The following is a 24,878-nucleotide window of genomic DNA, read 5'->3' as shown; positions in this document are numbered from 1 at the left end:
ACACACACAAGAGCTGGTGCAGGAGCCCCTAGTGGCCAGCTAGACACTGGTGCCCGTGCCTAGTAGGCCTTGCACATGATGCCAGTGCCAGGCAGCTGTCAGTTAGCCCTGTGCCCTGTCCTGGGCTCAGTCTCCCAGGGGACCCGACCCCAAGGACCTCTGGGCAGGGGTTGTTTTCTGCAGCTCTCAGTGGCTCCGGACGAGGTGTGCGGAGCAAAGACGCCGGATGGAGTAGGAAAGATCCTTTTATTGGGGTGGATGTGGAGCATGGGCTAGTCCATGATAATCTGACTTAAGAGAAAGATTCAGAAGGGCCAGCTCTCTCCTGCCCTGGCATGGGCTCTGCGCGAGGCCTGGGCACTGGCCGGACCCGGGAGTCCCAAGACCCAGCTAGGCCTGTGGGTGGAAAGGAGTGAGAAGGCCGCTAGGTGTGTTGGGGACCAGCCCGCCCTGGGCTCTGGACCCTGGTGTGGTCTCGCTGGCGGGTGGCTGGGTTGGGGCACCACTGTGCTTTAAAATGCATCTACTGACACCCTGTAGCTGGGCCTGATGTCCCTTTAACCAATGCTTGACACGAGTTACAGCATAAATAAAAACTCAAGGAAAATAAATACATGGGTCCTATGAGGTTGGAGGGCGCAGGCTGGGTGTAGGAGGCGGGCTGTGCTTACACACGCGGGCGGGAGTGGACAGAGCTGACAGACGAGGGGTGCTGCATCGGGCCTAGGTGTCCTCGGGCATGTCTGGGCTGTCGGTCCGGGCCACCTTGCGTGGTGGCGCTGAGCTCTCGCCCTCCGCCTCCACCTGTTCTTGGTCTCTCTTCTTTGCGGCGTTCTGAAGGTGGAGGTGGGGAGAGTCGCCAGGGTGAGGACAGTGCCAGGGCAGCAAAGGTATGGTGTCTCCTCCCCCTTTTTGAGACAGCATCTCTACATAGCTCCTATGTAGACCAGGCTGGCCTCAAACTCACAGGACGAGGGCCTCCTGCCTGCCTCCAGGGTGAGTCAGCACGCCCAGAACCCTTTTTCAAAGGCTAGAGGAGTGTCTACCTGGGGACACCCTGTGAGGTACTCAGACAGGCTGGGTGGGTGTGTCTTTTTGCTATGGTGACACAGGCCTGTAACCTACCACTTGGGAGTCAAAGGCAGGAGGGTCACTGTTAAGTAATGAGGCCACCCCAGGCTCACAGTGAGAGCTGTCTCAAAAAAATTCATGGTACCTCAGGCTGGTCCATAACACTGTCTCTCAGCTCTGAATGCTGGGATAACAGGCATATACTAGACTGGATTTTTTTTGTCATGCACACATTTCACCAGTACAATAAAATGCCAAAACCAGACATTTGGCTTGGTGACTGGGTGTTGGTTGTGCAGTGCAGAATGTCCCAGACTCATCCTCAGTCTCCTAAGCACTAGGAACCCAAGAGCATACCCACTTCTACCCAGTCCTGATCACCTGAAGGACTCCTACTCAACCCTCAAGGTCCCACTCAAATACCACGAGCCTCCGGCGAGAACCTTGCCTTTTTGTCCCATTGCTGGTGCAGGTACCGCAGGAGGATGTTTGTCTTTTCTGTCACAATGACTGAGAAGCAAAGAGAGAGAGTGAGAAAGATGGAGGCGCTCTGACCTCCACCTCAGCATCCTGGCCTGCCTCATTTTTCTGTGGCTCAAACTTAGCAACCGTATCTCAGAAGTGTCAGAAGACTCCCATTTCCCTTATGAGCACACATTCCCTGCTGCCCTGGGGACAGTGGCGAGGATGCAGCTGAGGTTCCAGGACACAGGCCAGCACGCTGCTGTGAGGTCCCCCGTTCCCTCCTGTTCTCCCAGGGCTCACTTGAGGCTACAAGGCAGAAGCATGGTGAGACAGAAGCATGGTGAGGCTACAGTGAGATCTGCTGCTGGGGACACCCGACAGAGACCTGCGCTAATCATGAGCCTTGTCCCATTCCCAGGACAGATTAGTTTTGTTGTTAAGGATTTATTTGAAGTGAGTGTGTGAGTGTGTGAGTGTGTGTGTGTGTGTGTGTGTGTGTGTGTGTGTGTGTGTGTGTGTGGCGTTCGATGCCCTGGAGCTGGAGACACAGCTGTCTGCGGCTGTGTGGTGCTGGAGTGTGGGCTTGCGTCCCCTGCTGCAGCACTGCTACCTGAACATATGCGACCCTTGCTGTGCTGCATGGGTACACACTGGCCAAAGCACAACTGCAGGACTGGGTTCTCTCCTCTTCCACATGGGTTCTGGGGACTGAATCCAGTTCTCAGGCCTAGTGGCTGGCACCCTTGCCTGCTGACCTCAGATTTTTTTGTTTTTTGAGGTAGGGTCTCACTATGTAGCTCTGGCCATCCTGGAACTGGCTCTGTAGACCAAGCTGGCCTCAAACTCATAGAGATCCACCTGCCTCTGCCTCCCATGTGGCTGGATTAGGGGTATGCACCACCACCGCCCAGCTTCCAGATTCTTTCTTGATGGTTAAACCAGGAGGCCCTTGTTCTCCTAGGCCTCAGGCTCTGTCTCCAATATCATGGTCCACAGGCCCAGGAGGGTCATGGCCTTCAACACTTTCCCAGCCACAGTCCTTGGCTTGTGGTCTTTATGAGCATGTGCGTGGCTGCACACATGCCTCGGCCTATATGTGGAGGCCAGAGATGAACCTCGGGTACTAGTCCTCGCATTGGCATTGTTTAATGGGATCTCTTGAGACTGCCTAGCAGGGGTGGACTCTAATTATCGACCCCTGCCGAGGCACCCAGCTTTCACATGAGTTCCAGGAAACTAAACTTAGGTTTAAACTTGTGATCTTCCTGCCTCAGCAGAGAGCAGGTGTGCTTGCCCTGCCTGGTGTATGCGTGGCTGGGGAGGAAGCTCTCAGCTCAGCTGTGGCTTATGCTCTTGATCACAAGAGCAAGGAGAGCAGGATAGCCTGGGGCCAACTCAGGCCCCTCAGGGCAACACCAGAGCAATCGACGGACCCCTGCTTCCAGCCACAGTGGCTGCTGTCCCAAGATCAATGTGCTTGTCCCCAGAGTCACTCCTGCCCCTCCATATGTCCTTCCTAGCTACATGGAGGGCAAAGCCCGCAGTACTCACTCTGCTCTGACGGGTACTCTCGGGTCGGCAGGTACACTGAGGGACGGCGGTTCTGTGGACGGGGAGTGGTGGGTTAGCTGGCAACCCTCACCCTCAGGACAGTGACGCCACCCCCAGCTCCACACTCACCGAGGCCTTGCACACAGAGTCCGCGTGGAACCTGCTGAAGTTACTCTTGTTGTAGACGGGCAAGCCTTTCAGAAAGTCTGCCTGGAGACAGGGGCGGGTGGTGAGGCCTCCGATGCAGCCCCAGGACATACCTGGCTGCCACCGACCCTGTGCTCTAGTGCCACACAGAGGCATGGGGCTCTCCTGTGATCAGGCCATGTGGTGGAGAGTACTGTGTTGTGGGCACAGAGGACAAGATGCTTAAGTCTGTTTCCTCCTCCCACCATGTGTGTCCCATTGCCAGGCATGGCTATCATCTCACCAGCCCTGGGAGCTGCTTAAAGTTACACTTCCACTCGGCATGAGTGCACGCCTGCCATCCCAACACCCATGACACTAAGGCAGGGAATTACTACAAGTTCAAAACCTGCCTGGGCTACAGAGTCATACCCTATCTCAAAATAAAAAAAGCAATAATGAAACTGGAAGTGGGGTGAGTGGTGGTGGTACATGCCTTCAGTCCCAGCACTTGGGAGACAGAGGAGGTTTGAGGCCAGCCTGATCTACAGAGCGACTTCCATGAAAGTTAGGGCTACACAGAGAAACCTTGTCTCAGGGGTTGGGAAAGTAACTATAGGATATTTCAGAAAGGGGCCCGGGACCCGCCCACCATCCCAGCCTCAGTTGGCGTTGGGACAGGGGCCAGAGGGTTTGTCAGTTTGAGGGCTGCCTGGCCATCATCACAAGGCAACCAGTCCCACTTCTGGGGAGTCCTCAGTCCTTAGTCTGGCTTGGGAGGATGCCTCACTTCACACACAGGGAGCGGACTGCTGTGGCAAGGGTCCCCTAACTCAGTCTTGAGTCCAATTAGCTCAGAGAGGTAACCAGAATGTTTCTTCACTTTCCATGTCTGGGGAGGGCAACAGATGAAAGTGCAGTCTGTGGCTACTGGTGTGCCCTGCCCTGGGGCATGTAGCTGTGTGTGTCACGAGCCTTCCAGGGAGCAGTGGAGGCACCACTGTACAGACCAGCACAGGCCCCCATGACTGCTTCCCTGTGACATGCCTGAGGCTCAGGCCTGGCTCTCTGGGTGTCTTTGGTGAAGCACAGGTGCCTGCGTCTGTGGCCACCCCACTCTGCTGGCCTGGAATGTAGCCAGGCAGCCCCAGTGGCCCTCCTTTCAGATTTGTGACCTCCCACTCTGGGGCCAGCTCAATGTCCCAGGAGCTGCTCCTGACCACCCCAGGGTACAGGCTCCAGAGCCTCTCCCCCATGCCCCCAGGGTTCCCTGGACATAGCACTGCTCTACCTGAGGCATGGGGGTAGGCCTTCAGAGCAGGAGAACCATGGTGCCCGGGGCATTAGCCCTGAGGGTGCTGTGTGTGGCTGTGTAGCAGAGGCCAGGCTAGTCCGGAACCCAGGGGAGTTTCCCTGGGGCAGCCATGCAAAAGGGACCCTGCCCTGCTTATGCCCCCCTCCCCCAACTGTTACCCCAGCACTCAGGAGGTGGAGGCAAGAGGACTGGGAGGTCAAAGCTAGCCAATCTCAACTGCTCCCTACCAGTGATGGCCAATACGACCTCTCTGATTTGTCACACAGTCTGCCACCACTTTCTGCATCTGGGACACACCCTCCAACTTTTCCATTATCTCAAAGCACTTGCCTGAGCTGTTCCCATACAGCAGAAAATGTTTGTGTCTGGAGCACAGCTTACACTTCACAGACTCCCGCCTCCCTAAGGCCTCAGACGGGGACCTGACAGCTCAGAGAGGACCCCCCTGCCCCATACCACACACAGGCCTGCTGCTGGCCAAGTGACCTGGGTTTGATCTCCCGGCTAGGCTGAATGGCCTGTGCATCGCCACCCCAGAGACCCACCACCGAGTATAGCTCAGAGAGGCTGGCAAGACAGTTTGGGCAAAACCTAGGGACAGAGGCCCCAGGCCAGGCATGAACGTGTACCTATCTATACTTCTAAAAGAAGGCAGAACCTCTTCCTGTCAGCTACACTGGCAACCAAGGCCTCAGTACATAGAAACCATCTCCCTCAGGGGCCTTCAGGGTCAAGGGAGGTGAAGGTGCAGCTGGTGCAAAGGCAGGAACTTGGGAGCCAGAGGTAGTGAAAACAAGGCCAGTGTGGCTTGCAGAGGGAAGGGCTGAGGTGGTGGGGATGAGGTCACAAAGGACAGCACTGTCCCCTGAATGGAAGTAAGAAGACTCACCACATGGAGCCCCAAGGATGCTTTATGTTAGAAAGCATACAAATGACTGATGTCTTTGAAAAGCTAATACTAGGTGTATTAAAGATGGCCAAAAGACTGGAATGGGAAGGGATAGGAAAGCAGCTAGCCAGGAGCAGGGCGGTAGCACGGGGGAGACTTTCGGTGTGGGAATGATGCTGCAGAGGTGAATCGGGGACCCTAGAGGCATGCTTGTTTCCTTCCAGGAGTTCGTCTGTGTGGGTCACTACCTAATCTCCAGGGTGTGGGCTGGGATCTGAGCTCTGGGCTCATACCTGCCCAACCCTGAGATGTGGCCACCCACCTCAGGTCACAGATGGGGAGCCCCAATCACAAAGAACCACCGGAACCACGACCCCGGAGCCGATTATGAGCTCCCATCTGGTCACAGGGATCACCTCTCTTGAAGATTGGGGGGACAGCGAAGGGCGGATGTCCCCAAGCACATCTGTGGACGTGCTAGCCCCCATCGATGCCTCATCCTACGGGATGGGCACCCCATTTTGCAAACAGGGAGACGAAACTGTTTCCTCGTTAAGGACGAATATGGGCTCAAGATGGAGAGAGGTGGGGACCTGGGGAACGGGTCTGGCGCGATGTCGCACCTCCTTCGGTAACAAAGCCCTGCATGTCACAGTGTCAAGTCCCCTCCCTACGAAGTGCCCAGACCCACACCTCAAAGGCCGGGAACCCGAGGAGCAGCGTCGTGGAACAGCCCGGAGCGGGGGTCTCGAGGGACCCCACCCCACTCCAAGCGATTTCCGGGAGAGGGAGACAAGAGACAGTCGCGACCCGGAAATGAATGAGTTGTCAGGGCCTGGAAGCCTACCTAGGGTCAGGGGTCGCAGTAAGAGCCGTGGGGTCGATAGGCAGCCCGCGGAGAGGTCTGGGGAGGGATTGGAGGTCACAGGTCAACGGGAGGGGCGGGCCCGGGGCTAAAGGAGGGCTGGGTGGGGCCTTCGGGGAGACAGTGGGGGACTCTGCGCCGCCAGCTGGGCGGAAAAGGAGGCCGTACGGCCGCGCTCACCATCGTCCGCGTCCTCCGCCGCCCGGGCCGCCGCCGCCGCCGCCGCAGCCTTCTTCCCAGTCGCCGCCGCACAGCCACTTCCAGCCGCCGCGCAGCTCACGCCGATGGCGACAGCGCCGCGCGTCATTGGCCCGCGTGGTGGCCCCGCCCTTCACGGCGGCCGCGCACGACACGCTCCCATTGGCCAGCTCGTGCTCACTAGAGTTACCATTGGTCTCCATACCTCCGCCTTCGTCGTAGAGTTCGGTTGCAGGATCAAACCCTGCCCGGGACTTGGGATGCAAAGACTTGCGATCCGGGAGTGGGCGGGGGCTGCGCGCGAAGCCTCCTGGGAGTTGTAGTTCACAGCTCGCCCTCGATCTGGCAGGACTCCGCTTGTTTTGGGGTTGGCTCTTTTCTAAGACGTCCCTGAAAGGCCCCCCGTAATGCATAATGCGTTCACCTAACTCCGGCATCCCCCGCCGGGTTTTATCCTACAGTTCATTTTTTTTAGGTCTCATAGTACATGCTGACTTTAAATATGCAGCAATCCTTCTGCCTCAGCTTCCCAAATTACTGGGGTAGCAGGCGTAAAGACTTTGTTGTTTTACGTAGAGCTAATATAACCATATTACAAAAATACAGTCAGGCGGTGGTAGCTCAGGCCTCTAATTCCTGCATTTAGGAAGCAGAGGCAGGAGGATCTGTGAGTTCGAGGACAGCCTGGTCTACAAGAGTAAGTTCCAGGATAGTCAGGGCTACACAAGGAAAGCCTGTTTGGAAAAAAACAACAAACAAACAAAAACAGTTTGAGAATGGGAGGGGTTCCAACCCAAGTTTCTAGAGTTGTTATATACAAATTTTAAAATTACCTGTGTGTTGTGTGTGTGTGTACCAGTCCTCATGTAAAGAGGACAACTTTTGGGAGACCGTTCCATCCTGTGGGTTCCAGGGATCAAGCTCAGATTATCAGGTGTGGTAACAAGAACTTTTTCTAGCTGACCAGTCTCCTAGTTGCATGTTTTTGAGACAGGCTGTATGTGGAACTCACTGTGTAGCTTAGGATGTAGCTCTCAGCCATGACACATGTACACACCCGACTCACACTTGACTTTCCTTTTTCTTTCTTTTTTGAGATAGTATTTCTCTGTGTGGGTTTTGGCTGTACTGCAACTTGCTTTGTAGACCAGGCTGGCCTTGAACATGGAGATCGGCCAGCCTCTGCCTCCAGAGTGCTGGGATTAAAAGTGTGCACCATTACTGCCCAAACTTGAATTTTTGTATGTGGTTTCTGCACTAGCTACTTTTGTATTTACTTGGAACTGACAGCTCACACTATATTAAACAAAACTTGTGTGATGTGCGTGTGGAGGCAGAGCTAGACCTGGGAGTCTTCCTCCATGGCTGCCTTACTTACTGACCTATTTATTAGATTTTATTGTATGCATGAATGTGTGGAGGGCAGAGGACAACTCTATGGATCGTGTCCATGCTATCCACCTTCATGAGTTCTAGGATCAACTCAGGTCACTAGGTTTGACCAGCAAGTGCCTTTACCTGCTGAGCCAAATCACTGGTCCTTGTAAATAGGATCTCTTGCAGCCTTGCTATGTAGCCGAGGGTGCTCTGATCTTCCTGCAAGACTCAAGAGTTTCATGTATACAGGGTTTATGGGGTGCTGGGAACAGAGCTCAGGGCCTTTCGATGCTAGACAACCATTTTACCTATAGAGCTAAAGCTCCCTTCATTTATATTTTGTGACAGGATATTTCACTGATCCTGGAATTTGATCATTTTGGCTAGCCTGGTTGGATCTGTCCACCATTGATATCCAGGGCCACAGACATGTGTCGAGTAGGTACAGGGATATGTAAACTCAGGTCATCAAGCCTGCCCCACAAATAATTTTCTCAATATTTCTGTAGTAGATAATTATACCAACTTGACACAAGCTAGAGTCATCACAGAGGAGGGAGTCTCAATTAAGAAAATCCTTCCATAAGACTAGGCTGTAGGCAAGCTTGTGAGACATTTTCATTTCTTTCTTTTCTTTCCCCCTCTCTTTTTGAAACAGGGTTTTCCTGGGTAGACCAGGCTAACCTTGAACTCTCAAGTGCTGGGATTAAAGGTAAGTGCCACCACTGCCCAGTTAGACATTTAGTGATTGTTGCAGAGGGCCCAGCCCCATAGTAGGTGCTGTCATCCCTGAGTTCTATAAGAAAGCAGGCTGAGCAAGCCATGGGAGCGAGCCAGTAAATGACACCCTTCCATGGCCTCTGCATCAGCTCCTGCCTCCAGGCTCTGTCTGACATTCTTAGCGTTTAAGCTTTTTTTTTTTTTTTTTTTAAGATTTATTTATTTATATGCATACAATGTTCTATCTGCATGTGTGCCTGTGCACCAGAAAGGAGCACCAGATCTCACTATAAATGGTGTGAGCCACTGCGTGGCTGCTGGGAGTATTAACTCAGGACCTCTGGAAAAGTAGCCAGTGCTCTTACCCTCTGAGCCATCTCTCCAGTCCCCTGTTTGACATTCTTAAGACATGGAATGTGGGCTGAGACAGAATACATTTTTTTCTCCTCCATTAGTTGCTTTTGGTAGAAACCAAACTAAGCCACAAGAAAAATGCATAAAAGATACAAGTAAGTCAATCTAAAATTTAAAAATATCAGATTGGTCTTGAACTTGCTGTGTGAGAATGGCCTTGAACTGGCCCTCTTCCCCCTCTCGAACTCTCTCGGGGATAACTGGCATGCAGTGTCAGATCTCCCTCTGGGTCTGGTTCCAACACCTGCTGTAGTTTTTCAGTGGTCCAAGGCTTTAGTCCTACCTCAGGGGTCCAAATTCCTGATTCCTCTGGCTTCCCATCTATATGGGTAGTTGCCCTTACCCAATCCCTCTTGCATACATACATACATATGTAGCCCCCAAACGCGAATATTTATTAGTGAGCCAGTAATACTTCAGAATGGCTGGAAATGTTGGGGTGGTGGCGATGTTTTAATGAGCCCATCTTGCAAAGATGCCTTCAAAAATATTCACAGAAACGGATGAGCTATAGCAGGAGGGGGCCCCACCGCTGCTGGTGGTCAGTGAGCAACTGTGGACAGGAGACACCGGGACCCGGAGGCTCTGCAAGTTCTGAATACGAAGAGATAGGTCCCCACTTTCAACTCGCCCCAACTTCTCATCCTCCCGGCAATTCTTCTGGCATCTGAGTCTATTCCCGCGGGCGCCCTGCGGCGTCGCACTCCTCAGTGGCTCAGAGACTTGCGACCCTTCAGCATGCGGCGGAGGATGACCTGCACGCCGGCCGGGGTGCTCAGCCGGCGGACCCAGCCATGCTTGTGCTTGCGCTTGATATTGCTCGGCTGATACTCGTTTCCGCGCGCGCGGCCACGGGCCTGCTGCAGGGAGGGGAGGCCCCAGGAGTCCGGGAGCCCCAACCAGACCCTGGATTGGAGATACCTGTGGGACCAGAGAAACGGTGAAATCTCAGAGAATGGACGCTCTGAGCAACGTTTGCAAAGTGCAGGGTTACCAAACAGCCTTTATGCAAAACATACATATTTACATAAGCGCGAGTGGTAGTCTGGAGGCCACCCTTGTTCCCAATCTGGAGCACGCTACCTCCTGAGCACTCACCTGCCACCAAACAAGGTCACTGATCTGCAAGTGTGGCACCCAAAGCACCGGGACAGGAAAGCCATGATAAGTGGCCCGTCACTCTGTCCGGTTCGCCACTAATTCCTACACCGTGGGCTCCGCGACAATCCCTTCTGGGAAATGTAGTTCCATGTATTGCAGCGGAGCACTCCGGGAGCTGTAGTTTCACGCCTGCGCACGACGATGAACTGAGCTGTCTTGTCTTCTGTGGCGTGTAGTTTTCCGAGTTGACCAGCAGGGGGCCAGCGAGTGTAGACTTCTCAACCTGGGCTTGCGGAAGACATTTTGTCCTGGTGTTCTGGGAGTTGTAGTTCTTTGCCTTAGGCACTGGTAAAGGGCGCCCTATAGTGGCGGCGACGCCTCTGGCTGCAGCCAGGGGAAGTGGCTGCTGGCTTTTTCAGCTGTCCTTTTTGGAGACGGGCAGCTGGCACGCAGCCGGCTGGCGGCTTTTCCACGACCGCAGCCGAGGCTTCTCCTCCTGGCGGGCAGCCCGGATGTCCTTGGCTCTTCGAAGTCTGGAAAACTCATGCGTTGTGAATTTGCCCTGGCTAGATTAATATCTCAGGCTGGCTTGGAAGAATTTTCTTCCCGCAGCTCAGAGCTGGACTGTTCCTGCTCACACACCCTCCCTGGGCTCCGCATTGCTCTTAGAAAGATGCCCAGATAGGCGTGACAGAAGCCACGCGAAGCCATTCACACGAGCATCTTTGAAGTTCATGGTCCCTACCCACCCTCTAAAACGGCCACTTGTGCCTACAAATAACAGGGACAACGCGTTACTGTGTGTAGAAGGGATGGCTGCCAGTGTCCCGGCTGCACCCTGGAGCCCCTGAACGAACAGCCCTCGGAAGGCCAGGGTGGGAGGGCGGCTCCTTGGCCCCCGCTCTTCTGGGGCAGTTAGGATGCAACTCCCATTCGTTAGCTCCCCAGCTTCAACACGCATTCTCAGGATTCAGGAATGGCACAGCCTCTGCTCAGCCAATGCCTTGACTTTTTTTTTTTGTCTCAGTTTCCCTACCTAAAAGAGTAGAGATTTGGGGATCTGTAGAACGGAAAGGTCAGCAGAGAGAGGGCTCACGGCCCTGCGGGAGGAGGAAGCTGGCTGTGGAGACCCCGTCCCAGACTGAGCACACAGCCCACGGAGGCCACCCGCTTCCCGTCTTTACCCAAGCGCCCGTCCATCCCTCCCCTAGGTCCCCAAGCCTTTCGCAGGGGCGGGGCTGCTGCTCGCAGAGCCCGCGCTTATCCTGGAAGCACAGCCTCTGGTTGGACGGTTATCTAGGCCAGGTCGGCTCGCGGCGGCAATAGGCCGACATGCCCGCCCATCGGATCGAGGCCCCGCCCGCGCTGGGTGGGACTGACGGGCCAGTTTGCTGCGCGGCTGCAGGATACCCCTGCGCTGACTGCCCGCCGCACGCGCCTGCCCGCGCTAATGCGGCCGACCCGGCACCACCATGTAAGGAGCACCTGCAGGTGGATGCTGGCTTCTCCGCCCGGGACCCCTGCCCCCAGGGCCCCTCGATGACCTCAGGTGAGCTGGATCTGTTACTAGAGGAGCCACCAGGCTGCCAGGCCTCCACTTTGGGCGTGGGGGGGGGGGAGGGTAACTGCCAAGCTACGCATTCGCGCTGCTAGGATGCTGCAGAACACCAGTGGCCTTGACCCCACCGCAGGGACGCCAGGGAGAAGCCGGTCGGGCTCTGGGAAGCAAGACTGGCCGTGCGCTTTAGAGAGGCCTCCGCAGTCGGGGTTCCAGGGCTCTAGAGGTGGGGTGCAGGGCCTGCAATTAGGGCCACCAGGAGCAAGGTATTAATGAGCATCACTTCAGCGGTGCCCAGGCCGTGAAGGAAAAATAAAGCTGGTCCCATCCCCATGCCTCAGATAATGGGGTGCACTACGCCGGTATCCCCTGGAGTTATGTAACTGTCTGTAGTTGTCATGGACACGGGGGAGGGGTGGTCAAGGGAACCGGGGCCCAGAGGTCCCCAGTCAGGTCTGCCTTCATCCTCCTGGCTGCCACTAAGGTTGTGTGGCCGCCGCTCAGAACACAGGATACCTGGGTGCTGTCGCCTTCATCAGTCTCTTCTCTGTGACACAGTTCTAGCTCCCTCCCTCCTGGACCTGGGACAGGATACAACCTGAGTCCCAGTGGCCAAGGTCCTTCCCTGGCATCTTTGTTTGTTTGTCAGATTCACAACAGGAGGCTTGAGCTGGGAACTTTGACCCTTTAGGCCAAGAGCCAGGCTCTGTAGTCTGTCATCATCGCAGGGGCCTGGGGCGCAAGGTTGAGGCCATCCTGGGCTACAGAATCAAACCTTGTGTAAAAGGCTGGCAGTGATGGTGGTTCATACTAGTCATTCAAGCCCTGACAGAGGCAGGAGGATTGCGAAGAGTGAGACCAGTGGGGGACCCAGGACTGCAGAATGAGATGTTATTTCAAAAAACAAAAACAAACCAAGGCCATTGTGGTGATGCACGCCTGTCACCCGACACTTGGGAGGTAGAGGTAGGAGACTTCTTGGGAGTTTGAGGTTCTTCTGGGCTTTGGAAACACCTACGTGCCAAGCCTGCTACAACCCCAGAGGTGGAAGCCAGGGCAGGGTCAGTCTGGGCAGCACAGGGATTTCCAAAGCCAGCCCGGGCAAAATGGATCCTTTCTCAAACCCAAGCCGGCAAACCCACGTGCATGCATGCTTGTATAAATCAGTGTGTGAAAGGAAGAATGAAGGCATGTGTGCTTACATGCACAAGTGAATTGAATGCATAGGTGAAGGCATGGATTTGTGAATAAATAAACGAACGAATGGGCCTAGCTGGATGAGCACTTGCTTTAATGTCCTCTCACTCTGGAAGGCCGCCACGATCTATCCAGTACTGTACCAAGGGGCACCTCGAGAGGTTGTCCATCACTGGGGTGGCAGGGAGCCTAGAAGAGGCGCCCAGGTCCTGCTTGCCCGGTACATGAGCAGAGCCGCTGACTCTCAGCTGGCCACTGTCCCTCCCTCCAGGACACACCATGCTGACCGGGGTGACAGATGGTTTCCTCTGCTGCCTGCTGGGGATGCCCCCCAACGCTGTGCGGCCGCTGGAGAGCGTCGAGTCCAGCGATGGCTACACCTTCGTGGAGGTCAAGCCAGGCCGGGTGCTGCGAGTGAAGCACGCTGGCCCTGCGCCGAACCCCACACCTCCGCCTCCTCCTGAAGACCATCCCGGGGTCAAGACCGGCCTCGTGCGCTGCCAGCGCCGCATCACGGTGTACCGTAACGGGAGGCTGGTGGTGGAAAACCTGGGCCGAGCAGCTCGCGCTGACCTGCAAGGCCGCAGCGGCTCCGGGGACCCACCCGCTGCGCTCGAGGTGGAGCTGGCCGAGCCCGCAGGGGATGATGCCCGGGCCACCCCCGGCAGCGGGCGGCGGCGACGCCCCCGGCGTCCTAAGAGGACCATCCACATCGACTGCGAGCAGCGCATCACCAGCTGCAAGGGTGCGCAGGCTGATGTGGTGCTGTTCTTCATCCATGGTGTGGGAGGCTCTCTGGCCATCTGGAAGGCGCAGTTGGACTTTTTTGTGCGACTGGGCTATGAGGTGGTGGCTCCTGACCTGGCAGGGCACGGAGCCAGCTCTGCACCGCAGGTGGCAGCTGCCTACACCTTTTATGCACTGGCAGAGGATATGCGGGCCATCTTCACGCGCTATGCCAAGAAGCGCAACGTGCTCATTGGCCATTCTTACGGGTAAGAGCAGGAGTGGGCTGCCCAAGAACCATTTCCTTCCCCTTGGGGGTAGGTTGAGACACGGCCTCCTGTAGTCCAGGCTAGCCTCAAAATCCAGGTAGCTAAGGCTATTCTTATTCCATTAGAATCCTTATTCTAATTCTTATTCCAAGGATTAGAATAAAAGGCTTCCATGCCACCCCACCCAACTTCCTACTTTGCAAAATGTGATTGGGCTAGAAGAGTGGCTCAGAGAGTGCCGCCCTATGTAGAAGCGAGGGGCTGTCCGAAGCTTGACACTGAAGCTCTGGCCTAGCAAAGAAAGTGCGGTGGCAGATGTGTGTCGTCCTCACAGGCAGGAGGCTGACGCTAAAGGGCAGCTTGCAACTTGAGGCCAGCCTTGGCTGCAAAGCCATTTCCAGCCCAGGGCCACATATACATAGTAAAAACCTGTTCCAAAAAACTGCAAAGAGGCTGGGCATGGTGCTTACCCCAGAACTTCTGAGACCAAGGCAGGAGGATTGCCGTGAATTCAAGACCAGCGAGGGCTACAGGTAAGATTTTGTCTCATAAATAAATAAATAGTGTTGGAAGCCAGGCACCAGACTCCACCTGCCATCAGTAAAGAGGACATGTTCATATCCCTAAACATTTAAAAAGTATTTTTGCTTTTGTTTTTATTTTTGAGACAGGGTCATTATACATAGCCCTGGCTGTTCTGGAACTCACCATGTAGACCAGGCTGGCCTCAAACTCATAGTCTGCCTATGCTTCCAAGTTCTGTTCGGCCTAAAAATATTTTAAAGCTGGGCATAGTGAGTCATGCCTATAATGTCAGCATTTTGGAGCCTGCAGGACCATTCATTGCTATGGACTCAAGCCTGTTCTGAGGTATATGCAGCCTGTCTCAAAAATGTGTATTTTTAACAAACATGTAATACTTGCCCACACATATGGGTTACTGTGGGACAGCATTACATATTCTTGTGTGTGTGTGTGTGTGTGTGTGTGCGTGTGCGTGTGCGTGTGCGTGTGCTGTGGTCTAGTGGCCGGGCCCATTCCTGCCTCCAGTCCCTTCTATCCGGAGCCTTCAAGCTATTGACCAGCCTGACATAGTGATGTAGGTGAGCACTTGACCCCAGGGGTTCAAGGTCAGTTTGACCCTGGGAGGTCGAGTTCAGCTTGGGCAACAGAGACTTGATGTCTTAACATTAACAAAAATAAAAGCCACATGGGGTGGGACATATCTGTATATCCAGGGACTGGGGCAGGAGGATTGCTATGAAGTCCATAGCCTGGGCTATACAGTAAGGCAGTTTCAGAAAGGGGGAGGGGCTAGATAGTTCTCTGCAAGTTACTTGGTGCTCCCTCCTGCAAGGGTAGTAGAGGTGAGCTCCCGCCCCCACATCCGCCCGAGACCATCCTGTCTTCAGATGCTGGGCGGGAAGCACCCCTAGTGTAGAACCACAGGGGGATTCCAGAATCCAGCTGCAACCAGAAAGGCTAATCACACTCTCCTAAGTACTGTTTGAAGGGTGTGGCCTCCTGAAACTCAGTGTCCCTGGGAGGTGGTGCCCATCTGGGAGTTCTAGGTCAGCTTGGTGTACACAGTAATTCCCAAGGCAATCAAAGCAACAGAGTGAGACCATGTCTCAAACAAGGAGTACTCCAAAGCTTACAGAGGGTGCACCTGAGGGAGCAGGAGAGCCCTGCTACATAGAGGCCCTCTTGCCTTTGCTGAGGTCTTGCCTCAGAACCAAAGGGCCAAGCCTGCAGCTCAGCAGATGGTGCATGTGCCCAGCATGCAGAGAGCCCTGGCCTCCATCCCCAGCACTGCATAGCTGGGTGTGGAGAAGAGCACATCTGTCAGCCAATTGCGTGTGCAGGCAGGGAGGCGGTCCCAGAGGGCCTGCCTAGTGAGGGAGCGAAGTGCTATCAGCACCCTTCTGACTTCGGCTCTCCCGTTCTTGTCCCAGCGTCTCCTTCTGTACCTTCCTGGCCCATGAGTACCCGGATCTTGTGCACAAAGTGGTCATGATCAATGGTGGAGGCCCCACAGCGCTGGAGCCCAGCCTCTGCTCCATCTTCACCATGCCTACGTGTGTCCTGCACTGCCTGTCGCCCTGTCTGGCCTGGAGTTTCCTCAAGTGAGAGCCCCACCCCTGGGGTCTGGGCAGGGGAGGGGTGGCAGCGGGTCTCTGATCTGTAGGGCTGTCTCTGGGCTTTGGCCCCTCGTGGTCGTGCTCGAAGGATGTCTTTGCATTCCTAGGGCTGGCTTTGCCCGTCAAGGGGCCAAAGAAAAGCAGCTGCTAAAGGAGGGCAACGCGTTCAATGTGTCCTCCTTCGTGCTGCGGGCCATGATGAGCGGCCAGTATTGGCCTGAAGGTGACGAGGTTTACCACGCGGAGCTGACGGTGCCTGTGCTGCTGGTCCATGGCATGCACGACAAGTTTGTGCCGGTGGAGGAGGACCAACGCATGGCTGAGGTAGGACCTCAGCACCAAGAACATGACGGTCCTGCCCTCCTCCCTCAACAGAGCCTGGGACGTGGTCCACCCCTGGGCGTGGCCTGACCACGGCTTAGGAGGGGTGTGTGATCCCCAGACTCACGGATGGGGTGGATTATGAGTAGGCTTGGCCTGACTTTCCAGAAAGGTGCGGTGGAGGTGGGGGTGGAGGCGAGTGGGGGTGGACTTTCCAGATGAGTGTGGCTTTCTGAAAGCTCTGGGAGGTCGAGGCCTCTGGGTGGCAGGCCTTAACAGAGGTATGGTTTCTGAGTGGGTGTGGCTTCCATTGGCTTCCACAGATGTTAAGACATCTGTGGCCTTTGGAAGGCCAGAGTGTGCCCTCTAGACAGCTGTGCCGGTATGGATGCTGGATGGGCATGGCCCTGGGTGGGCAAGGTTTTGGAGTGGGTGTGACTCCTGCATGGAAGTGGTCATAGGCGGCTGTGGTCTCTACAGGAGGCCCCTGCTGATCCCCAAGGAAATCAGCCATGCAAAAGGAGACTGTAGAGAGCAGGGCTGCCCTGGCCGCCGCTCACAGGGCTGCTCTCAGGAGATTTCACAGAAGCTGGGTTGCAGGAGAGGCCAAGGAGTAGGTCCCTAACTAGGGATGGGGGTGTGGGCATTCATAGAGCAGAGGGCCTGCTGTTCGTAAGGCTGCTCAGGGTGAGTAGGGGTAAGGGATTGAAGGAGGACTCTCACCAAGGGTGGACTTGTCCCACAGGGGACATGTAGAGACGTCTAGAAAGATTGTGAGCAGAGCAGGAGGGCAGAGCTTCCCGGGCATCTCCCCCTGGGGGTGTGCAAAGAAGCTGCCCAGCACCCTACAACAGACTATATCTCCATAGCTACGACCAAGTGTCAGCACTGGCAAGGTTGAGAGGTCTACTCCGGGTATACTCTAGGCGCTTAGTAGGTGTTGACTGAGGGAAGGAATACCTGGTGAGGCAGCAGCAGGGTGATGGGCCATCCTGGCTATCCTCCTGCGTGGGGCTGGAGGGTGGACAGCAAAAGGGACCTCCTGGTGTGCCCGCAGATCTTGCTGCTGGCCTTTCTCAAGCTCATCGAGGAAGGCAGCCATATGGTGATGCTGGAGTGTCCTGAGACTGTCAACACCCTGCTGCACGAGTTCCTGCTGTGGGAGCCAGAACCCGAGGCCGAACCGAAGCTGCAGCCAGAGCCGCTGCAGCCGGAGCCGGCTCCAGCGGAGGAGGAGGAGAAGTGAGCTGCGACAGCCAGCCTCCTGGATTCCTGGATTCCAAGTAGTTGAGGCTCCCTTAGACTCAGCATATGCTAGATGGGCGGGGCCTGGGTAGACCACGCCCCCAAGGCGGGCCAGACACAGCCAGCGTTGGGGACTCAGTGCCCAGGGCAGCCACTGAGTCCTCTCCACAGAGAGTATAGGGCATGACTTTGTCCAGAGCCCGCTCCCCGCCTCCCCGAGTCCCTGAAACTGCAGTAGGCGGCCTGCCATCCGGCTCCGTCTTCTCCGCTGTGCTCCACTCTGCGCCCACTGGGGAGCTCCAAGGCGAACACTGGGGAGGGGCTCCTATCCGGTCCAGGTAGACCCTGCTACCCCGCCCTCATTGCTTGGGATGGGGAACTGAGCACCCAAGGAGGGAGGGGCCAGAGCCACAAATCCCCGTAATGGCAACTTGTAACTCAATAAAAAAGTGACAATCCAAACTGGCCTCCAATTCGTGATCCTCCTGTGTCAGTATCGTGAGGATTGAGATGATGGTCAAGAAGCACTGCTTCTGTCTCTGTCTCTCTGTCTGTCTGTCTCTCTCTCTCTTACTCCTTTCGTCCCTCCTTCTCTCCTTCCTTCCCTCTCTCCATTCTTGCTTTCCCAGGATGATCAGACCTGTTGAGATTGGGGAATGTTTTCTTTTGTTGCTGAAACAGGGTTTCTCTGTATAGCCCTGTCTGTCTGGGAACTCACTCTATAGACCAGGCTGGCCTCGAACATGGAGATTCACCTGCCTCTGGTGGAATTAAAGGTGCCACCACCAGCTGGCCAGACAGTGGAATGTTCTAGAGTTTTCTTCATCCTCAGCCTGAGAGAGGGATGCACTCAGTCATGAACACACAAGTGCACACTCCACACACAAACATGCTCACAGCAAGACTGTCTCTGGACCCACCAGCAGATAAGAAAGGCATGGAGATTATTATTTATAAAAGCCTAGGTACTATAGCTGGGCAGATTCTCAGCTATTCTAACCCAACATACACACATGCAAAGATAGCTCCCAAATGAGACAGAGACCTATAGATTAATACAACAATCCTCAGAGCACTAGAGCTGGACAGATGATGGTTCTATTCTAACCCTTTATACTAGTCTTGCTGTTTCCCACCACACACCTCAAATTATTTGGCATGTTGGTCCCCTCTGGATTGCTTCTGATCCATCAGGTCAGTCCTCATGGTCATGAACTTTCTCTCCCTTTTCTTTCTTTTCTACCTCATGTTCTTCAACAGGAGATAGAAATTCTGATGCCAGTCCTCTCTTACCCAGCTATAGGTTCCCCAGCTTCTGTATTAACCAATCAGATAATTAGGGAGCAGTGTTTACACAACATTGACCAATGATCAGGACAGTGCCAGTGATTCAGAGCTAAGTAGAGAAGAACACAGAGCAGTGTTTCCAAGAGAAGTGGAGAAGAACACAGAACACTGTTTCTGGCTAAGCAGAATAGAGCACAGAGGAGTGATTCCAAGCAGAGTAGAGAGGAGCACAGAGCAGTGTTTCCAAGTAGAGAGGAGAACAACAGAGCAGTGTTTCTGAGATAAGTAGAGAAGAGCACAGAGGAGTGTTTCTGAGCTAAGTAGACAAAAGCACAGAGCAGTGTTACCCAGCTAAGTGGAGAATAGCACAGAGCAGTGTTACTGAGTTAGGTAGAGAAGAGCACAGAGCAGTGTTTCTGAGCTAAGTAGAATATATCACTGAACTAAGTAGAGAAGAGCACAGAGCTGTGGTCCCAAGCTAAGTAGACAAGAGAACAGAACTGTGGGTCTGGACTAAGTAGAGAAGAGCATAGAGCAGTGCTTCTAAGATATGTAGAGAAGAGCACAGGGGAGTGTGACCAGGATAAGTGGAGAAGAGGACAGAGCAGTGTTAAGGAGCTAAGTGGATAAGAGCACAGAGCAGTGGTTCCGAGCTACATAGAGAAGAGCACAGAGCAATGTGTCTGGGCTAAGTGGAGAAGAATACAGAGGAGTGTTTCTGAGCTCATAATCCTAACCCTAAACTTAACATAATCCTAACCCTAACACTAATCCTAACCCAAACACTAACTCTAAGATGAACCCGAACCCTAACCACACCCTAAACCCAACCCAAACCGACCCTGAACTCTAACCCTAACCCTAAACCAACCCTCACCCTAACCCTAACACTAACCCTAACTCTGAACCAAAACACAAACCCTAACCCTAACCATAACCCTGACACTAAACCTAACCTTAACCCTAACATAACTGTTACCCTTAACCTAACCCAAACCTTAACCCTGATGCTAACCCTAACTATCACCCCCTCCCTAACCTGAAACTGAACCCTAACACTAACCCTAACACTAATGATAACTTAACCCTAACCCTAACTGGAACCTGAACCCTAACTCTAACCTGAACCAAACCTGAACCCAAACCTGAACTCTAACCTTAACCCTAACCCTAATTGGAACCCAAACTCTTAACTGTAACACTAACATTAAACCTAACCCTAAACCAAACCCTAAGGCTAAACCTAATCCAAACCCTAACCCTAACCTAAATCTCAACCCTAACCCTAACCCTAACCCTAAAACTAACTCTAACACTAATTGGAAACATAACTCTAACCCTAACCTTAACCCTAACCCGAACCCTAACCCTTACACTAACCCTAACACTAACCCAAATCCTAACATGAAACCTAACATTAAGCCTAACCCTGACTCAAACTGGAACCCTAAACCTATCCAGAAACCTAACCCTAATCATAACCCTTACCCTAAACCTAGCCTTAGCCCTAACAATGATTCTAACCATGGTGGTGGACCTGGCCCTAACCTTAACCCTAACCCTAACCTTAGCTCTAGCCCTAGCCTTAGCCCTAGACCTAACCGTAACCCTAACCCTAGCTCTAGCCTAAACTTAGCAGTAGCCATAGACCAAGCCCTAACCATAACCCTAAACCTAACCCTAGCCTTAGCCTATGCCCAAGCCCTAGGATTAACTCTAACCTAAACCCTAACCCTAACCCTGGCTCTAGCCCAAACCTAGCCCTAGTCCTAACCCTAATCCTAACCTTAGCCTTAGCCCTAACCCTAGCCCTAGCCCTAGTTCTACCCCTAGAACTAGCCTTAGATCTAAACGTAACCCTTATCCTAACCCTAACCCTGGCCCTAGCACTATCCCTAGCCATAGCCATAGCCATAACCTATGGCTAAACCTAACCCTTACCCTAGCCGTATTCCTAGCTCTAGCCCTAGCTCTGGCCATAACCATAGCCCTAGCCCTAGACATAGCTCTAAACCTAACCCTCACCTTCACCCTCATCCTAACCCTAGCCCTAGCCCTAACCCTAGCCCTAGCCCTAACCCTAACCCTAACCCTAAACTGAACCTTAGCCCTAACCCTAACCCTAGCCCTAACCCAAGCCCAAACCCTATCCCTAGCAGTAACACTAAACCTACCACTAACCATAACAAAAGAACTGGACCTGCTCCTAATCCTAACCCTAGCCTTAGTTCAAACCCTAGGCCTAGCCATGTCCCTAGGCCTAGCCCTAGCCTAAACCCTAACCATAGCCATGGCCCTATTCCAAGAACTAGCCCTAATCGTAGCCCTAACCTTAAGCCGAACTTTAACCCTAACCCTAACCCTAACAGTAGTACAACACTAACCCTCACCCTAGCACAAACCTATCCTAACTGTAACCTAACCCTAACCTTATCTGTAGCACAACCCTAACCCTAACCCTAAACCTAACTCTAACCCTAACTGTAGCACAACACTAACCCTAACCCTAGCAAAACCCTAATGCTAGCACACCCCTAACCCTCACCCTAGCAAAACCATAATCCTAAACCTAATGCTAATCCTAACCCTAACCGTAGTACAACCTTAATCCTAACACTAACCCTAGCACAACCCTAACCCTAATCCTAGCAAAACCCTAACTCTAACAATAACCATAGCACAACCCTAACCCTAGCCCTAGCCTTAACCCTAACTCTAACAGTAGCACAACCCTCACCCTCACCCTAACCTTAACCCCTAGCACAACCCTAACCCTAACCCTAGGAAAACCCTAACCCTAACACTAACCATAACCCCAATCCTAGCACAACCATAACCCTAACCTTTACCCTAACACTAACCCTAGTACTACCCTAGCCCTTATCCTAACCCTATCACTATCACTAACACTAACACTAGCACTAACACAGTATTGTTTCTGAATTAAGATGAGAATACAGCAGAATGATATTAGACAACATAGAGAAAAGCACATAAACGTGTTTCCAAGGTAAGAAAAGAAACGCAAAGAACAGTGATGTGAACTAAGTACAGAAAAACACATAGCACTGTTTCTGAAGTAAGTTGAGAAGAATACAGAAAAATGATATCAGGCAACATAGAGAAAACACATAAACATGTTTACAATATAAGAACAGAAACGCAAAGAATAGCATTATTACCTAAGTACAGAAAAACATATAGTAGTGTTTCTGAACTGAGTTCAGAAGAAGAAAGAAAAGTGATATCTAGCAAAGTACACAAGACCACATGAACATGTTTCCAAAGAACAGCTTTGTGAACCAAGTACAGAAAAACACATAGCAGTGTTTCTGAATTGAGTTCAGAAGAAAAAAGGAAATTGATATCTAGCAAAGTACACAAGACCACATGAACGTGTTTCCAAGATAAGAACAGAAAAGGAAAGAACAGTATTGTGAACTAAGTACATGAAAACACATAGCAGTGTTTCTGAACTAAGTTAAGAAGAATAAAGAACAATGATATCAGGCATCAAGTACACAAGAGTGGATAGACATGTTTCCAGTGTAAGAACAGAAACACAAAGAACAGCATTGTGAACTCAGTACAGAAGAACACATAGCAGTGTTTCTGAACTGAGTTCAGAAGAAAAAATAAAAGCGATATCTAGCATAGTAGAGTGCAGAAACATGTTTTCAAGGTAAGAACAAAAACGCAAAGAACAGCTGTGTAAACTAAGTACAGAAAAACACATAGCAGTGTTTCTGAACTATGTTGAATAGAAAACAGAAAAGTGATATCTAGCAAAATACACAAGAGGGCATAAGGATGTTTTCATGGTAAAAACAGAAACACAAATAACAATGATGTGAAATAAGTACAGAAAAACACATAGGTGTGTTTCTGAACTGAGTTCAGAAGAAAACAGAAAAGTGATATCTAGCATAGTAGAGAAGAGTGCATAAAGATGTTTTCCATGGTAAGAACAGAAACACAAAGAACAGCATTGTGAACTAAGTACAAAAAACACATAGCACTGTTTCTGAAGTAAGTTGAGAAGAATACAGAACAATGATATCAGGCAACATAGAGAAAACACATAACCGTGTTTACAAGATAAGAACAGAAACGCAAAGAATAGCATTGTTACCTAAGTACAGAAAAACACATAGTAGCGTTTCTGAAAAAAGAAAAGTGATATCTAGCAAAGTACACAAGACTGCAAAGTACACAAGGTAAGAACAGAAATGCAAAGAACAGCTTTGTGAACTAAGTATAGAGAAACACATAGCCATGTTTCTGAACTAAGTTGAAAAGAAAACAAAAAGTGATACCTAGCATAGAATAGAAGAGGGCAGAAACCTGTTTTCATGGTAAGAACAGAAACACACAGAACAGCATTATGAACTAAGAACAGAAAACACATACCAGTGTTTCTGAACTAAGTTGAGAAGAAAATAAAAAAGTAGTATCTACCAATATAGAAGAGCACATAAACATGTTTTCAAGGAAAGAACAGAAACACAAAGAACAGCAACATGAACTAAGTATAGAAAAAAACATAGCAGTGTTTCTGAACTCTGTCGAGAAGAAAACAGAAAAGTGATATGTAGTATGGTAGAGAATAGCACATAAAGATATTTTTATGGTAAGAACAGAGACCCAAATAACAGCGATGTGAACTAAGTGCAGAAAAACACACAGCAGTGTTTCTGAACTGTGTTGAGAAGAAAACAGAAAAGTGATTTCTAGCATAATAGAGAACATGAACATGTTTTCAAGGAAAGAACTGAAACACATGAAAGAGCTTTGTGAACTAAGTACAGAAAAACATACAGCAGTGTTTCTGAACTGAGTACAGAAGGAAACAGAAAAGTGCTAGCTAGTAAAGCACACAAGAGCTGTTTCCAAGCTAAGAACAGAAACGCAAAGAACAGCATTGTGAACTAAATACAGAAAAGCACATATCAGTATTTCTGAACTGAGTTCAGAAGAAAAAATAAAAGTGATATTTAGCATAGTAGAGACAGCGCATAAACATGTTTTCAAGGTAAGAACAAAAAAAAAATCAAAGAACAGCGATATGACCTAAGTAAAGAAAAATACATAGCAGTGTTTCTGGACTAAGTTGAGAAGAAAACAGAAAAGTGCTATCTAACAAAGTAGAGAGGAGCACAAAAAAGTGTTTCACAGATAAGATCAGAAACACAAAGAACAGCATTGTGAATCAAGTACAGAAGAACAAATAGCAGTGTTTCTGAACTAACCCTAACCTGAACACAACCCTACCCCTATCCCTACCCCTATCCCTAACCCGAACCCTAAAACAACCCTAACCTAATCCAAACCCGAACCATAACCCTAACGCTAACTCAAACCCTAACCCTAGCCCTAACACATAGTAGTGTTTCTGAAAAAAGTTGAGAAGAAAACAGACAAGTGAAATCTAACAAAATACAGAAGAGCCCACAAACCTGTTTCTAAGATAAGAACAGAAAGGCAAACAACAGCTTTGTGAACAAACTGTAGAGGAAACCATAGCAGCATTTCTGAACTATCCCTAACCCTAATCTTAATACAACCCTATCCCTAACCCCAACCATAACACAACCCTAACCCTAACCCTAACACAACCCTAACCCTAACTCTAACCCTAAGACAACCCTATCCCTAACTCTAACCCTAACGTATAGCAGTGTTGAGCACAAAAAAGTGTTGTCAAGATAGGCAGTGAAGTCCAAAAACAGTATTTTGAACTAAGTACAGAAGAACACATAGCAATGTTTCTGACCTAAGTTGAGAAGAAAACAGAAAAATATCTCACAAAGTAGGGAAGAGCACAAAAACGTGTTTCCAGGATAAACAGAAATGCATAAAATAACGTTCTAAGTGCAGAAGAACACAGAGCAGCAAAACAGAAAAATTATATCTCGCAATTAGGGAAGAATGCAAAAACGTGTTTCCAAGATAAACAGAAATGCATAGAACAGCGTTCTGACTAAGTACTGAAAAACACATAGCAGTGTTTCTGAACTAAGTTGAGAAGAAAACAGAAGTGAT

At 51.5% G+C, this 24,878-nt stretch overlaps 3 protein-coding genes across 4 annotated transcripts; 1 reads left to right on the top strand and 2 right to left on the bottom strand.

The window, feature by feature from the left end:
• Nucleotides 1-227: 227 nt before the first annotated feature.
• Nucleotides 228-6,547, bottom strand: Dda1 (DET1 and DDB1 associated 1). 2 transcript variants are annotated; one of them, XR_008721474.1, is made up of 6 exons: nt 6,463-6,526; nt 3,217-3,297; nt 3,088-3,139; nt 1,520-1,581; nt 672-834; nt 228-396 (listed from the first exon to the last, which is right to left on the bottom strand). XR_008721474.1 is itself a non-coding variant. In XM_055618851.1 (5 exons), exons 1-5 carry the CDS (start codon nt 6,463-6,465, stop codon nt 724-726), a joined length of 309 nt encoding a protein of 102 aa, XP_055474826.1. In that variant the 5' UTR covers nt 6,466-6,547; the 3' UTR covers nt 228-723. The 2 variants fall into 2 exon arrangements, 1 of the variants encoding a protein (XP_055474826.1); XM_055618851.1 differs by having other exon boundaries at nt 228-834; nt 6,463-6,547.
• A 2,816-nt stretch (nt 6,548-9,363) lies between these two features.
• On the bottom strand, nt 9,364-10,241 carry Mrpl34 (mitochondrial ribosomal protein L34). The gene is made up of 2 exons (XM_055618845.1): nt 10,090-10,241; nt 9,364-9,912 (listed from the first exon to the last, which is right to left on the bottom strand). Exons 1-2 carry the CDS (start codon nt 10,152-10,154, stop codon nt 9,699-9,701), a joined length of 279 nt encoding a protein of 92 aa, XP_055474820.1. The 5' UTR covers nt 10,155-10,241; the 3' UTR covers nt 9,364-9,698.
• Nucleotides 10,242-11,459: 1,218 nt separating this feature from the next.
• Abhd8 (abhydrolase domain containing 8) lies at nt 11,460-18,011 on the top strand. Its single transcript, XM_055618844.1, has 5 exons — nt 11,460-11,641; nt 13,119-13,842; nt 15,798-15,968; nt 16,091-16,307; nt 17,362-18,011. Exons 1-5 carry the CDS (start codon nt 11,632-11,634, stop codon nt 17,548-17,550), a joined length of 1,311 nt encoding a protein of 436 aa, XP_055474819.1. The 5' UTR covers nt 11,460-11,631; the 3' UTR covers nt 17,551-18,011.
• The last annotated feature ends 6,867 nt before the right edge of the window (nt 18,012-24,878 follow it).

This window comes from Psammomys obesus, unplaced genomic scaffold (genome assembly GCF_907164565.1).
Source record: "Psammomys obesus unplaced genomic scaffold, mPsaObe1.curated_primary_1811, whole genome shotgun sequence".
Lineage (NCBI taxonomy): Eukaryota > Metazoa > Chordata > Mammalia > Rodentia > Muridae > Psammomys > Psammomys obesus.
The sequence above is the reverse complement of the archived record's forward strand: the minus strand, read 5'-3'. Positions and strand labels throughout refer to the sequence as shown.